Source organism: Mesoplodon densirostris, chromosome 17, assembly GCF_025265405.1.
Source record: "Mesoplodon densirostris isolate mMesDen1 chromosome 17, mMesDen1 primary haplotype, whole genome shotgun sequence".
In the NCBI taxonomy this organism is placed as follows: domain Eukaryota; kingdom Metazoa; phylum Chordata; class Mammalia; order Artiodactyla; family Ziphiidae; genus Mesoplodon; species Mesoplodon densirostris.
The window spans coordinates 21051287-21065422 of NC_082677.1; the positions used below are offsets into that span (position 1 = coordinate 21051287).

General features: G+C 36.7%; 1 protein-coding gene across 5 annotated transcripts in view; it reads left to right on the top strand.

Moving 5' to 3' along the window:
- ZC3H13 (zinc finger CCCH-type containing 13) overlaps nucleotides 1–14136 on the top strand; it is an 85730-nt gene that overhangs the window by 53823 nt on the left and 17771 nt on the right. For all 5 annotated transcript variants that reach the window (XM_060079943.1, XM_060079945.1, XM_060079946.1 and 2 more), the window contains exons 9-11: nucleotides 1415–1725; nucleotides 4382–4846; nucleotides 10557–10748. In XM_060079943.1, the coding sequence (XP_059935926.1) occupies nucleotides 1415–1725; nucleotides 4382–4846; nucleotides 10557–10748 (968 nt within the window). The remainder of the gene's footprint in view (nucleotides 1–1414; nucleotides 1726–4381; nucleotides 4847–10556; nucleotides 10749–14136) is intronic.

The window sequence follows — 14136 nt, forward strand, 5'->3', positions numbered from 1 at the left end:
GCAAAATTCTTTCCTATATATCTGACCACTTTCCTGACTCAATAACATGTATTTTATAGATTTAAACCCTTTATTGATAAAAGTTCTACTAAGGCATCATTTATAAACAGCATAGTTTAGAGCAGTGGTTCTCAACCAGGGTTGATTTTACCTCCCTGGGGACATTTGGAGATACCTGGAGTAGTTTTTTATCGGCATGAATGGGGATGGGAGGGAGATGGTACTGGCTTCTAGTGGATAGGGGCCAGGGATGCTGCTCGACATCCTACAATGTACAGGACAGCCCGCCACCACAAAGAATTACTGAATACAAAATGTCAATAGTGTCAAAATTGAGGAATCCTGGTTTAGGATTAATAATGATTTTGCCAACACTGCAGAAGTTAAAAAAATATTTATCATAGGCAGTGAAGGTAATTCTAAAATATTTTGACAGGAACTCATAATTTTTTTGAACAAACATCTGTCCTCAAAATGATTACTTTGAGAAATATGTTACTCATCTGAGCATGTGATGTCTGAAGTATTGTTTTTTAAACATTAGTCCTGTTTCTTTTTAGTTATTGCCCAAATGTGTGTATTCTAGCTCTCCGTCATACACACCTTTTGCATATTCATTGAAGACACAGCCTAAGACAACAGATTATAGGAGTGATTCAGATGTGCTTCATGAGTTTATAAGTTATTTCTCTGGCAACAGTCAAAGATGATTTTAAGGGAGCAGGGGAAGCCTCAGTTAAACCAAAGCTTATGAACTAAATTTCAGTTTGTGCTGCCCAAGAGTGAAGGCAGGTTATTTAAGATAAAGACAGTGTAGACAGTATGTCCTTTCCTTAACTCTAGCTTTCTTTCCCTATCCTAAATGTCAGCCCAGGCAGTGCAAACTTTGGTTTGGCGTAGCTGGTGATAGCTTTCCCCTTCTCCCACAGCCCTGAATTACAGGCGTTCTTACACCCACTTTCTATCTAGATCTTACTAGTATGTTTTCTCTTTATCTCTTTGTGGGTTCCCTCCTCCATTACGTATTTACACTGTCAGAGATGATCTCTGGTAAGAGTGAGTTCCAGACTTCACGTGAGAGTAAGAACCATCTGTGCTCAGGGAGGATGTTACCTGGAAAAGGGAGTGTGCCTTGGAGCCAGAGCTCAGGAGAAGGGCAATGCATGTCTCATCTAGAACCGTTGTCTCAAGCTGACTTCAAAATCAGTCAGATCTTTAGAAATCAACTTGTTAATGATTTTACATCATTGTGAATTAAAATTTATCTTGGAATTATGACTCACAGTTTTAGCTTTAACTTTTACATTCAGGTATTTTGTTTGTTTGTTTCTTTGTTTTTAAAGAAGATTTTCCTTTGGCTAGAAATGAAAGCTCTTGAACACATTTTTTTTTATTGTTGTTGCTTTCTTTATAGGTCCACTTCCCCAGCAGGACAGCATCATTCTCCTATATCTTCTAGACATCACTCATCTTCCTCACAATCAGGATCATCTATTCAAAGACATTCTCCTTCTCCTCGCCGAAAAAGAACTCCTTCACCATCTTATCAGAGGACAGTAACTCCACCTTTACGCCGCTCTGCTTCCCCCTATCCGTCACACTCTCTATCTTCTCCTCAGAGAAAGCAAAGTCCCCCAAGACATCGGTCTCCAATGAGAGAAAAAGGGAGGCATGATCATGAACGAACTTCACAGTCTCACGATCGGCGTCATGAAAGGAGGGAAGGTAAATACTCTATTGTGGGTTTTTTTTTTAGAGTTCTTTAAGTGGATATTTTCTTTATTAAAAAAATGGACTTTCAGATTTATTGTTAAAATAAGAGACAGAAGAGAACTGTGTTATATTACATTTCTGTAACACGTGGATGATAGCTCTTGAGGGCAATAGGAGGTGCTTAAGGACACAGAACTGTAAGCTACTAAATAGATGTAAGTGAGCATTTATATGTATGCTAAGTTGGTCCTTTCTTTAATTATGATGTTTTACTTGAGTACTTTCAAGTTCTAGAAATTTGGGATAGTATGATTCTTGGAGTGTCAGTCTAATTGCTTAGCTAATTCTTTAAAAACAACAGTGGTGAAGGAAAGCAAAGCAGCAAACCGGGGAGCAGAGTTTGAACATATCAGAAATATTTTGACTAAGAGGTGAGGGCTGGGGGAATGTTCAGAAAGTCAGTGTGAACCAAGTGATCAATATTCCAGGTCTAACTCAACCAAGAAGTTAAGCAAAGCAGTTTTCCTTTCTAGATCCCTGAGAATTATGTTAACTTTGAATTTGCTATTCCCTGTTCATGCTGAGATGTTATTATCATCAAAACTTGGCAATACAATCTAATAGCTCTCATCTCTTTCTGTATTTCTTATCTTAGCTTCTTGTCCTTGTTTATTTAACTTAAGTCTTTTTCCTGACATCTCCTGAGTTAGTTTTTTAACATAATGAGTACTCAGGAAATACAATACTTGTTGCCTTGCAACAACATTTCTGTTTAATGTGCATTTTTAAAGCATCGTACAGCATGCTTCTGCACCTCACACAAGACTGACAAAAAGTCACAATTTGAGTATCACATAGCAGTCGTCTATGAAACGTGTCGAAGTTAGTCTTTCTCTTCCAATCAACAGTGCAAGTTATTTTATTCAAGAAATGATGGGTGCATAGGTAGGCACTGGAGAGAGCACCTATTTTAAAGAATTATTCCTTGTGTACATGATTTTGGAACCAGATCAGCATAGCAGTATTTATGGAACATTGGTAAGATGGGAAAATTCTCTTATACCTATCTATGAACAACTACAGTTGACTGGGAATATAGTATATATTTCGTGACTACTTACTGAGTGAAAACTATTATTTCAAAACATAATTGATTAAATACCCTAATGAAGGGGAAATTTAGTTTGCAGTTGAGTCCCATAGGAATGCTTTTTTGTAGTAAGAGAGGTTTATGTTATAGGAGGAATCCTTTTAATAATAAACCATACATTTTTAGGTTCTTTGTAAAGAGGATGTTTCTTTAACCTTCCATACAAGAGATGTAGTAGGTGTTTATTCCTCTCTATTTAGAGGTCATTTTTTGAAATAAGAATAATTTTAATGAAAGGATGGGGAGGTAGATAAAGAACAAAATATAGTAACTAGATGTATTCATAAAGACATCTGGGGGTATCATAAAAAGAGAATCTAATAGTAAGTGAACAAATTTCTAGGCACAGTTGGTATTGGAGGAGGACTGGAAGGGATGGATGTGCACAAAAAGAGATGGGGATGTTGTCAGAATCTTGCCTAGTGCTTCTATCCTTATATGGCATTTATGGATGTAGGCATATGGGCAAAGTTATTTTGCAGGGGAGATAAGTTATTGATGAGAATCTAGGGGGTCTTGTGGATACTAGGCGGAGAAAGTCTGTGGACCTAGCCATAGGTAAATTTATAATGTCCTCGACCAAGAGCTGCTACAGTTGCTAAAATAGCCTCAGATCTTGGGGCTGTTCCAGAGTGTAAGAGCAATTTATGAAGGAATCTGATAAAAAGTACAGCGTTTGTTCTTTGAGGGTCTCTTGTTAATTCTTTCAGTTCATATCAGATTTATGCTGTAATCAATGTATACTTTTCTAGGCATCTCTAAAGAATAGTTTCTAATCTTTGCAGATTCCTGTGATGTCCAGGGCTGACTAAACCGTTTAAGCTCTGGGCCTCTGTTCCTTCATGTATACAGTGACAAGGTTGGATTAAATAACTGTTGAGGTTCATTCCAGCTTTTTTAAAACTGAAATTATTTTTTAAAAATTTTTCTATGACATGTTAGAAAATGCCTTAAGTAGAAAAATCTTCAGAGACAGAAGTGTGATTTCATTAAATAGCTCAAATAAATAAACAAATGAGAGAGAGAGAGAGAGAAAGAGAATAACAGTATGTGTTTACCAGCCAGCATACTAATTGTAGGCTAGTCTCAAGTGCTTAAGTACATTGGAGGTAGTCATGTGTGCTCTAGTCTGGCCTAATACTTGGTAGGGATGATTAAAGTCACTTGTGCCTCTGGATCTAAAAGTGATTTCTAAAAATTAGGCCATCATTGATAGATCAACTTACTTGTTTCAGTTGTTTAAGATTTGTAAGTATGGGTACGTTGATACGAGAAGATCGTGTTCAAAGTTTATCCAATCAAGACAAATAATCCAGGTGTTAATAAAATTACCTTTGGAATTTTAGCTTACAGATAGTTTTATTTTTCTCATTTGCCCATGTTTTCTCCTTTTATTTTTTGTAAAGAGTATGAATTACCATTGTATTAAAAGTTTTAAAGCTCTGTATTAAATACATTGTCTGGTTTCCTAAAATTTTGTGAAAGGAATTACAGTGTATTTCCAAAATTGCATTACAGAGACTAGAGGAAAAAGGGATAGAGAAAAGGACACAAGAGAAGAACGAGAGTATGAACAGGATCAGAGCTCTTCCAGAGACCACAGAGATGACAGAGAACCTCGAGATGGTCGGGATCGGAGAGATGCCAGAGATACTAGAGACCGAAGGGAACTAAGAGACTCCAGAGACATTCGGGACTCCAGGGAGATGCGAGATTACAGCAGAGATAACAAAGAGAGCCGCGATCCCAGAGATTCTCGGTCTACTCGTGATGCCCACGACTACAGGGACCGTGAAAGTCGAGATGCTCATCGAAAGGAGGATGCATATCAGGAAGAATCCCGAAGTTATGGCAGAAACCATTTGAGAGAAGAAAGTTCTCGCACTGAAATAAGAAATGAGTCCAGAAGTGAGTCTCGAAGTGAAATTAGGAATGATCGGATGGGCAGAAGTAGGGGAAGAGGTCCAGAGTTACCTGAAAAGGGTAAGGTTTTTGACTTGTCAGTGAACTGTATGTTGTATGTTCATAGAGAAATTATTAACCTCCTAAGATTTGTTTTCTAAAGATATTGTGTCTGACGTTCATTATCACTTTGTCAAAGTAATTTTCAATTAATTGAATTTGTGATTTTCCCTATAAGTTCCGAATAGGAATTGTTAGCTATAGTAGCAGAAGATAGATGGGGCCCGACTTAGACCTCCTGGTTGAATTATGTCCAGTCATGCCTACCGTCTTGTTTAATGTGGAACACTAAGAAAATTGCTATCAGGCAAAAAAGTAGCATCAAAAATAAATAATTTCTAATAAACAGGTATATAGATAAAATGATCATTAAAATGGGATTAAATGGTGGGTTTTCAAAATTGGTGGTGTCAGAAATGACTGACTTGTGTATTCATCAGTACTTGTGCTTGCTTCAAAGCCACCTCAGAACATCACATATATGCATCTTGAGCCATTTTTCTCATCTTCCTCTAAAAAGCATTTGCCATCACCATTGTCATCAATAACTACCTACCTATGTGTTTTTGACTGTCTCCGAACTGCCTTAACTGAGTTAGCTTTGACCTCTCTCTTCCTCCACCCACTTCGCTCCCCTTCCCCAAAACACTGCTGCAGAATTCTGACCACTCTTACTCTTGCCATAGGCCTGTTGGTTTATCCTGGTCAGTATTACAGTTTCACATTAAGATGAAGGCCCCTCACCTTCTCCTTCATAGTTGTCTTGGCTTTTCTTGGCCCTTTGCTTTTTCATATACATTTAAAAAATGAGTTGTCTTTTTTTTTAACTTCATGAAAAACTGTTGGATTTTTATTTCACGTACATTAAATTTATTGATTTGTAACTTTTTCTGTTAAGGTCTTGTACATGTTTTGTTCCTGTGTACCCTCTATTTTTGTTGCCATTGTAAATGGTACTTAAAAAAAATTCTCTCTTTTTAATAATGCATTCACATGGTTCAGAATTTCAAAACTGCAAAAGGATGTATAGTGAAAGCCTCCCTTCTATCCCTGACCTGGTTCCTTCTTTTGCCAATTTTGTGTGTATCCATCTGAAGAATATTCTACATAAGTAGATGTATATGTCTATTCATTTTCTCCTCTGGTTTTACAAATATAATTAAAAAAATTTTTTTATTAAAAAAAACCACACAACTATATACTCTATACCCTGCTGTTTTCACTTAAAAAATATCTTGGGGACTTCCCCGGTGGCGCAGTGGTTAAGAATCCGCCTGCCAATGCAGAGGACACAGGTTTGAGCCCTGGTCCAGGAAGATCCCACATGCCATGGAGCAACTAAGCCTGTGCGCCACAACTACTGAGCCTGCGTTCTGGAACCCGCGAGCCACAGCTACTGAGCCTGTGTGCCACAACTACTGAAGCCCACACACCTAGAGCCCGTGCTCTGCAACAAGAGAAGCCACTGCAATGAGAAGCCCACACACCACAACGAAGTGTAGCCCCTGCTCGCCACAACTAGAGAAAGCCTGTGCACAGCAACAGAGACCTAACGCAGCCAAAAATAAATAAATAAATAAATAAATAAATTCATTTTTAAAAAAAAATCTTGGAGATGGTTCCATATCAGTCAACTTGTTAAATAGCCACCTCCTTTTGAAAGGGTGCATACTGTATGTTGTGGGATATACCATAAAGTTAATAAATCCTATGTATTTAGGTGTTCTAATCTTTTCTTTGTTTTTGAATACTGCTTAAGTGAATAACTGTGTACAGGTGCACCAAATAATATATTTTAAAACATTTTTTCTGACGCTTATTGCTGGTATACGGAAATGGTAATTAATATTTTTATACTAATCTTACATTGTGATGTTGCTGTATTTTCTTAGTAGATCTAATTAGATTGTCTTAAACATGTATGTATGGGAACAGACAGATTTGGCTCTTCCTTTCTGAGAATTATTTGTTTACTGTCAAGTAACCTGCTGAGCAACTGTTTCAATGAACTGTTTACTACAAGTGATATAATGGGCTTCTTTGCTTTGTTTCAGATTTTAAAGGATTATTGCTGGCATTTCACCATTAAGTATAGTGTTTGTAAATTTTTAGCAGATGCTTTTTATTGTGTTAAGGATGTCTCCTAATTTTCCAAACTTAGCTGACAGCTTCTATCATGACTGTTTTTCTGTATCTTGAGATCATATAGTCAGTCTCTTTTACCTTGTTACTTATGTTAATGTATTTTTTTAAAATTTAGAACTATTCTTGCATTTCTAAGATAAGTACACATTTCACTTAAGAAAGTTCTAAAATAGGTGTGTTAAAATTTAATTTTGAATTAAGCATCTTTGTTTTTAATTGAGATTGGCATATAATCAGTGGTATGATGGTAAATATTTAACAACTTACTCTTCAGGAAAAAAGCCCTGGCTTGTAGCTAATGCCAATTTCCATGGTATAAATTACTCCTGCCATAGCAGATGTTGAGCTACTAACGTCACTCAGTGTGGACATGGGAAGAGGTGCACACAGTTGGCTCTTTGGAGCCAGTTAGTTAGCTGGTTCCACCATACCACTGCATAGCTTTTGTTTTTTATATTGTCTTTGTTTGGTTTGGAGATCAGAGTTATAGTAGCCGTATAAAATGTGTTGGAAAGTGTTGCTTCTTTTTTCTCTTCTTTGGAACAATTTATGTATAAATGATTAGTTATCTTTTTTTTATATATATAAATTTATTTATTTTTATTTTTGGCTGTGTTGCGTCTTCGTTGCTGCGTGTGGGCTTTTCTCTAGTTGCCGCGAGCAGGGGCTACTCTGTTGTGGTGCGCAGGCTTCTCATTGTGGTGGCTTCTCTTGTTGCGGAGCATGGGCTCTAGGTGTGCAGGCTTCAGTAGTGTGGTTCGCGGGCTTTAGATCGCAGGCTCAGTAGTTATGGCGCACGGGCTTAGTTGCTCCGCGGCATGTGAGATCTTCCCATACCAGGGCTCGAACCTGTGTCCTATGCCTTGGCAGGTGGATTCTCAACCACTGTGCCACCAGGGAAGTCCTAGTTATCTGTTTCTTGACAGTTTGATAACATTTATCTGTTCTAAACACTTTCTGAATTTTAGTATGATTTCTTCTTTGACTCATGAGTTGTATAGAAATAGGATTTTAAATTTCCAGTCATGCTTTTAAAAATAAATCCCCTACCCCAATTTTAATTGTCATTGGAGAAGATTGAAGTCAGTTTTTTGGCGTTTGTTTTTGTTGAGACTTATTTTGTGGCTCATCAGTCAGTTTTCACGTATTCTGCATATGCTTTTAATGGTTGCACAGTATGAAAGGTGTATCTCTAAGATCAAGTTTGTTAACCATGCTTTCAAATCTACATTTAATTTTTGTTCTAGTCTGCTTTTTTCTGTCATTACAGAGATGTGAGTTAAATCTTCCACTGTCATTTTGAATTTGTTGATTTTGTGTAATTTGATCAATTTTTGCTTTGAATATTTTCAGGCTTTGCTAGTAGGTACACATAAGGCAAAATATTCCTTTTATCATTACAGAATGATCCTCTTTATCCCAAATGGTGTTGTTGTTTTTTTGTCTAAAAATATTATCCCACTCACAGATTTCTTTTGGTTAGTATTTGTATGATACAGCTTATTCTGTCCTTTCAACCTTTCTATCTAAATAGCATATAATTAGACATGTTAGACATATGTTGAATCTTCTCACTGTATCTTCCTTGATTCTTAACTTTCAGATTTTCCATCTCTGTATCTTTCTTTCGTTTTCTGAGTTGTATCCTCAGACGTAACTTTTTTTTACTAATTTTCTCTTAGCAGCATCTGTTCTGACATTTAACCTTTCCATTCCTCGATGTTATATGTAGACCATTTGTAGTCTTTTTAAAAAATGTTTTAAATTTCTTCTTTCTGGTCTTTAATTATTAAAATATTCTTTACAGATATTTTGATTATTAAAATACCCCCGTTAAAATATTTAGAATTATGCTATAATTCTTTCAGTGCTCAAAGCCTATTATATGTAGGGTGTGTGTGTAGCTCTATACAGTTTTTTAAACCACTTTATTGAGGTGTATTGACATAACAGAAAGCTGTACATGGTTAATATGTACAACTTGCTGAGCTGGGAGACACGTAGACACCCTTGAAACCACCGCCACAGTCTGTGCCATTAACATGTAAACGTTTCTTCTCACGCTCTTTATTACTTGTCTGTTTGTGTGTGTGTGTGTGTGGTGAGAATGCTATTAACATATAGTCTACCCTCTTACCAAATTTTTGAGTTTCCAGTATAGTATTATTAACTATAGACACTGTGCTGTACAGTAGATCTCTAGGACTTACTCATCTTGTACAACTGAAACTTTGTGCCCTTTGACTAATACCTCCCTGTTCCCCCTCCCTGGAGCCCCTTGGCAACACCATTCTACTCTTTGCTTCTATGAGTTTGACTGTGTGAGATTCCACATATAAGTGATATGATGTAGCATTTGTCCTTCTGTGTCTGACTCATCTCACTCAGCATAATATCCTCCAGGTTCCTCAGTGTTGTTGCAACTGGCAGGATTTCCTTCTTTATAAAGGCTGAATCCATTGTATGTATATACCACTTTTTTTTTTACCACATTTTTTTCCCGTTCATCTGTCATTGGGCATTTAGGTTGCTTCCATGTCTTGGCTATTGTAAATAATCCTGCAGTGAACATGAGAGTAAAGATATGTCTTTCAGATCCTGTTTTCAGTTCCTCTAGCTCTATACCCAGAATTGGAATTGCTGGATCATATAGTAGTTCTGTAATTTTTTGAGGAACCTCCATACTATTTTCCACAGTGTCTGTGTAGCCTTGTATTACCATGGCCACAATCAAGATACTCAGCTGTATAATCACAAGACTCCCTGTGTTACCTCTTTATAGCCACACTCAAATCCCCTCCCCTATCCTTGACCCCTGGCAACCACTAATATGTCCATCATTTTATAATTGTTATTTCACAAATGTTACATAAATGGAATCCTGCTGTCTGTATGCTGTTGAGATTGGCTTTTTCACTCAGCACAATTTCCTTGAGGTTCATCCAAATTGTTGTGTGTATCAACAGTTTGCTCCTTGTTGTAATATTCCATCGTCTGGATGTACCACAGTTTGTTTAGCCTTCACCCATTGAAAAACATTTGGGTACTTTCCAGTTTGGGGCTATAACTACTGTGAACATTCTAAAATGTTACTACTGTGAACATTCATTTCCCAATTTTTTAATGAAAAATTTCAGGTACCACCTACTGTCAGCAAAGTACCTTGGTTCTGTATTGGAATGTTTTCACTATAAACTGTAGTCAATGCAATATATCCATATCCTTAATTATTTTTATGATATTTCTGTGATTTAGGTATGAATTAATAGTTTTTATTTTTTGTTGTTTTTTGGCTTAATTGAAATGAGTCTCTTTGTTTTGTGATTCCATTATATGTCCTTTTTTATAGATAGGGAAAACTGGTACTTAGCTTACCCAAGTCAGTCATTAGACACCTTGGGTGTTCTGATCCAACGTTTAGTATCCTTTTTGACAATGAATACCACACTTTGAAATACAAAAAAACCACACCAAAACCAAAAAAACCCTACATATCTTTATATGTTTTGGGGAGGAAAGATTGTGACTGACAACTTGTTGAATAAAGTGTACTTGTTAAATATTTGTTTGAATCTCCTTTGTTTAGGAAGTCGAGGCACAAGAAGTTCTCAAATTGATAGTCACAGTAGTACTAGCAACTATCATGACAGCTGGGAAACTCGAAGTAGCTATCCTGAAAGAGACAGATATCCTGAAAGAGACAACAGAGATCAAGCAAGAGATTCTTCCTTTGAGAGAAGACATGGAGAGAGAGACCGTCGTGACAACAGAGAGAGAGGTTTGTTAAATGAAATATTATTAAATAGTGACCAACATCAATTGGGAGAATTGGGGTTTTTTTCAACCATTATCAGTTTACTTTTTAACATAAAATATCTTTTAAGACTTTTGCTTGTTGACACATTTTAAATTATTATACTTATTCATATAATCTTCCTTTTTTACTTAGTTTAGGAGAGATTATGTAAATAGCTAGCTACCAGTACCTACTTGGTAACAGAGCAGGTACTGAATTAGTAGGTACTTGCATACTGCAAGAGTTAAGGTGCCTTGCTGTATGTCTCTTACCTTAACCAAACAGCTCACAACGTTTTAAAGAATATAGATGCTTGGGTGACATTTCAGGTATTTCTGATTAAGGAGGTAAAGTTTCTCACCTGAGTATCCTGGCCACTCACTCACTAGCTGTGATACACAGTCTTGTAAGGACTGCCAGGGAGAAACAAGAAAAAACTGATGAAGATAGGGCTGAGGGTTGTTTGGAGAAATGTTTTATTCGTGTTCCTTCCTGAGAATATGTAATACTTGGTTTAGCTAATTTTAAATTCTTGTATATTTTAAGCTAAAAGTGTTCTGTTACTCTACTAGATGATCTCTTAAATCAGTTTTTCTTAAAAAAAATATTTATTTATTTATTTATTTTTGGCTGCGTTGGGTCTTCGTTGCTGCGCGCGGGCTTTCTCTAGTTGTGGCGAGCGGGGACTACTCTTTGTTGCAGTGCGGGGGCTTCTCATTGTGGTGGCTTCTCTTGTTGCAGAGCATGGGCTCTAGACACATGGGCTTCAGTAGTTGTGGCATGTGGGCTCAGTAGTTGTGGCTCGCGGGCTCCAGAGCGCAGGCTCAGTAGTTGTGATGCACGGGCTTAGTTGTTCTGTGGCATGTGGGATCTTCCCAGACCAGGGATTGAACCCATGTCCCCTGCATTGGCAGGCAAATTCTTAACCACTGTGCCACCAGGGAAGTCCCTTAAATCAGTTTTGAAGCAACATACTAGAAGGCATTTAAGAAGGGTTATAAGTACTTTCTTTAACAAGCTTTTATTCTGTACAGATTAGGGCCTTTAAACATTTATGACCTTATGAAGGTCTTACTAACCTTGCCTGGTTACTAAAGTAAGGTTTGCTGTAATGCTGAGATTAATATAGTACAAGACTTGATGGAGTAGGGAATTGAGTATTGATGCTTCACAGCGGGCTGAATTAAATCAAATATTCTTTATAATGTTAAGTCAGAGAATGTATATTTTAAATCCTTTTATCTTTCAATATCCGTGAGTTTATGTATGATAAGAGAATCTGTGTTTCATATTTTAGGAGATGTGGGCTAAGAGAAGGGTAATGATTTTTCCAGTGTTAGAGAAGTAAGTTCTAAAGCTAAAAGTCAAACTCAGGTCTTCTGACTATGAGTCTTATTCCCTTTTTATTTTATTTTACTGTAACTACTTCGATAAATATCAGTTGTATGATTAAAAGAGAAATATATTTTTGATAATGATATATTCTACAAATGTTTATTGAGTACTCATGCACTTTGCTAGGTTTTTGGAGTACAACACTTGTGCTTGTAGAACTCTATAAAGGGGACGATATCCCCCCTGAAAAAAGAAAAGTGATTGTTGGGTGCTGTCAAGGAAACATACAAGGGATCCAGATAGAAATAAAGGATGAGAGGGACCTACTTTATTCAGATAGTGTGCTTATGAAAAATTTGCGATGACATTTATGCAGAGGCGTAAATGCAAGGGAAGAAGCTAGCATTGCAGGTATTGGAGGGTAAAAACATTCCATGCAGAGGAAAGAACGTGTGCCGATTCCCTGAGATAGGAAATAGCTCAGTATGTCCTAGAGTTTGAAATAAGATTATTGTGACTAGAGTGTGGTGAGCAAAGGGAGATAGATAAAGGTTGAAGGTAGAGATGTGTTCAGGACCTTGTTCTGTGCTCAGGAATTTAAATCTTCCCGTTAGTTCTTCACAGCCTAATTAGGGTACAAATAGACAGTTAAATATGATAAATACTACTACTAACTATATAAAGTTCTGTGAGAAGACAAAGATGCAGACAGAATACTGAGGCAATCTATAAAAGCTTCCTAAAGAAGAGACATCTGAATTAGGGCCTGAAAGGTAAATAGGAGTTGGCTAGAGGAACCATGGAAGAAACACTGCAGGGAGAGGGTGCAGCATGTGCAGACACACAGGACTAAAAGAAACATATGCTTTGGAGTAGTAAAGAGTTATGAGGTTGGAGTAGATGTGTGCTGTAATCGGTAGGGAAGGAAAGCAGCTAGGAAGGAGGATGCGTGAGAGACTACAGACCACGTTGTAAATGGCCTAATAAGTCAGGCTAAAAATTTTGGATTTATTTGCCTTTTTCATTGCCTATGAGATAAGTGCTTTTAAGCAGTTTTTTTGTTTGTTTGTTTAGCAGCTGGAAAAAAATACAGAGTTTTCCTCAAAAAAGAAAAAAAGGAAAAAGGTATTAAGGAGTCTGGCAAAAGACTGAAGGCAAGGATACCAACCAGTTAGACCATTGATAACATGGGCATCTAAGAAGAGCTGATCAGAGTCTAAGTTAACAATATTAATTGTAGGGCTTGAGAGAGGAAATAAAGAAATATTTTGAGAGTGAAATTGATGGTACTTGAATATGATGGTACTTGGAAAACTCAGAGGTTTCCAGCTTTCATGAATGGGTATACCATTCATTAAAATAAGGAAATACACGAAGAGAAGCACGCTTTTGAAGAACACATTTTTGAGGAAAGATAGGGAAGATAGTTGAGATGTGTTAAAGTGGTGTTCCTTTCCATTTTCTCTGAAGTAAGTAACCTTGTCATTGTGGTTGGGAAAGTAGAGTTTTTATTTGTCAAAAAAAGCTTGCCTGAGTAAAGGAGTCTGTTCCCTGACATTGCTATAATCAGGAATTTCAAGTATGAATTGCTATAAGTTGCAGTATTGAATTTGTTTCAGGTTGTTTTGTAATCATTGTGACATTAGTATGATCCCCAAACCAAGAATTCAGACAGTCTAAGACATGAGTGTACAGCCTTCCAGGAATCTAGAGTGCAGTACAATAGAACCATTTTAAATTTAAACTGGTTTCAGCAAAAGTAAAAAAGAATTTAAGAAAATTGACTTCTAGTCCTGATGTCCCAAGTATCTACCATCTCTGTGACTTTGACAAATCAACTTCTGACCATAAATTCTAAGAAGAAAAGGGGTAAAGGGGCTGGACAAGGTTTAGCTTTGTTTTGTTTTAGCTTTAAAATTCTGTGAATTTTCATATCTTGATCTAATAAATATGGATAATTCTTATCTTTTTCATCTGTGATAAGAAAGGAAATTCAAATTATTAGATTGAACCCTTCACTAAAAATATCCTAAAA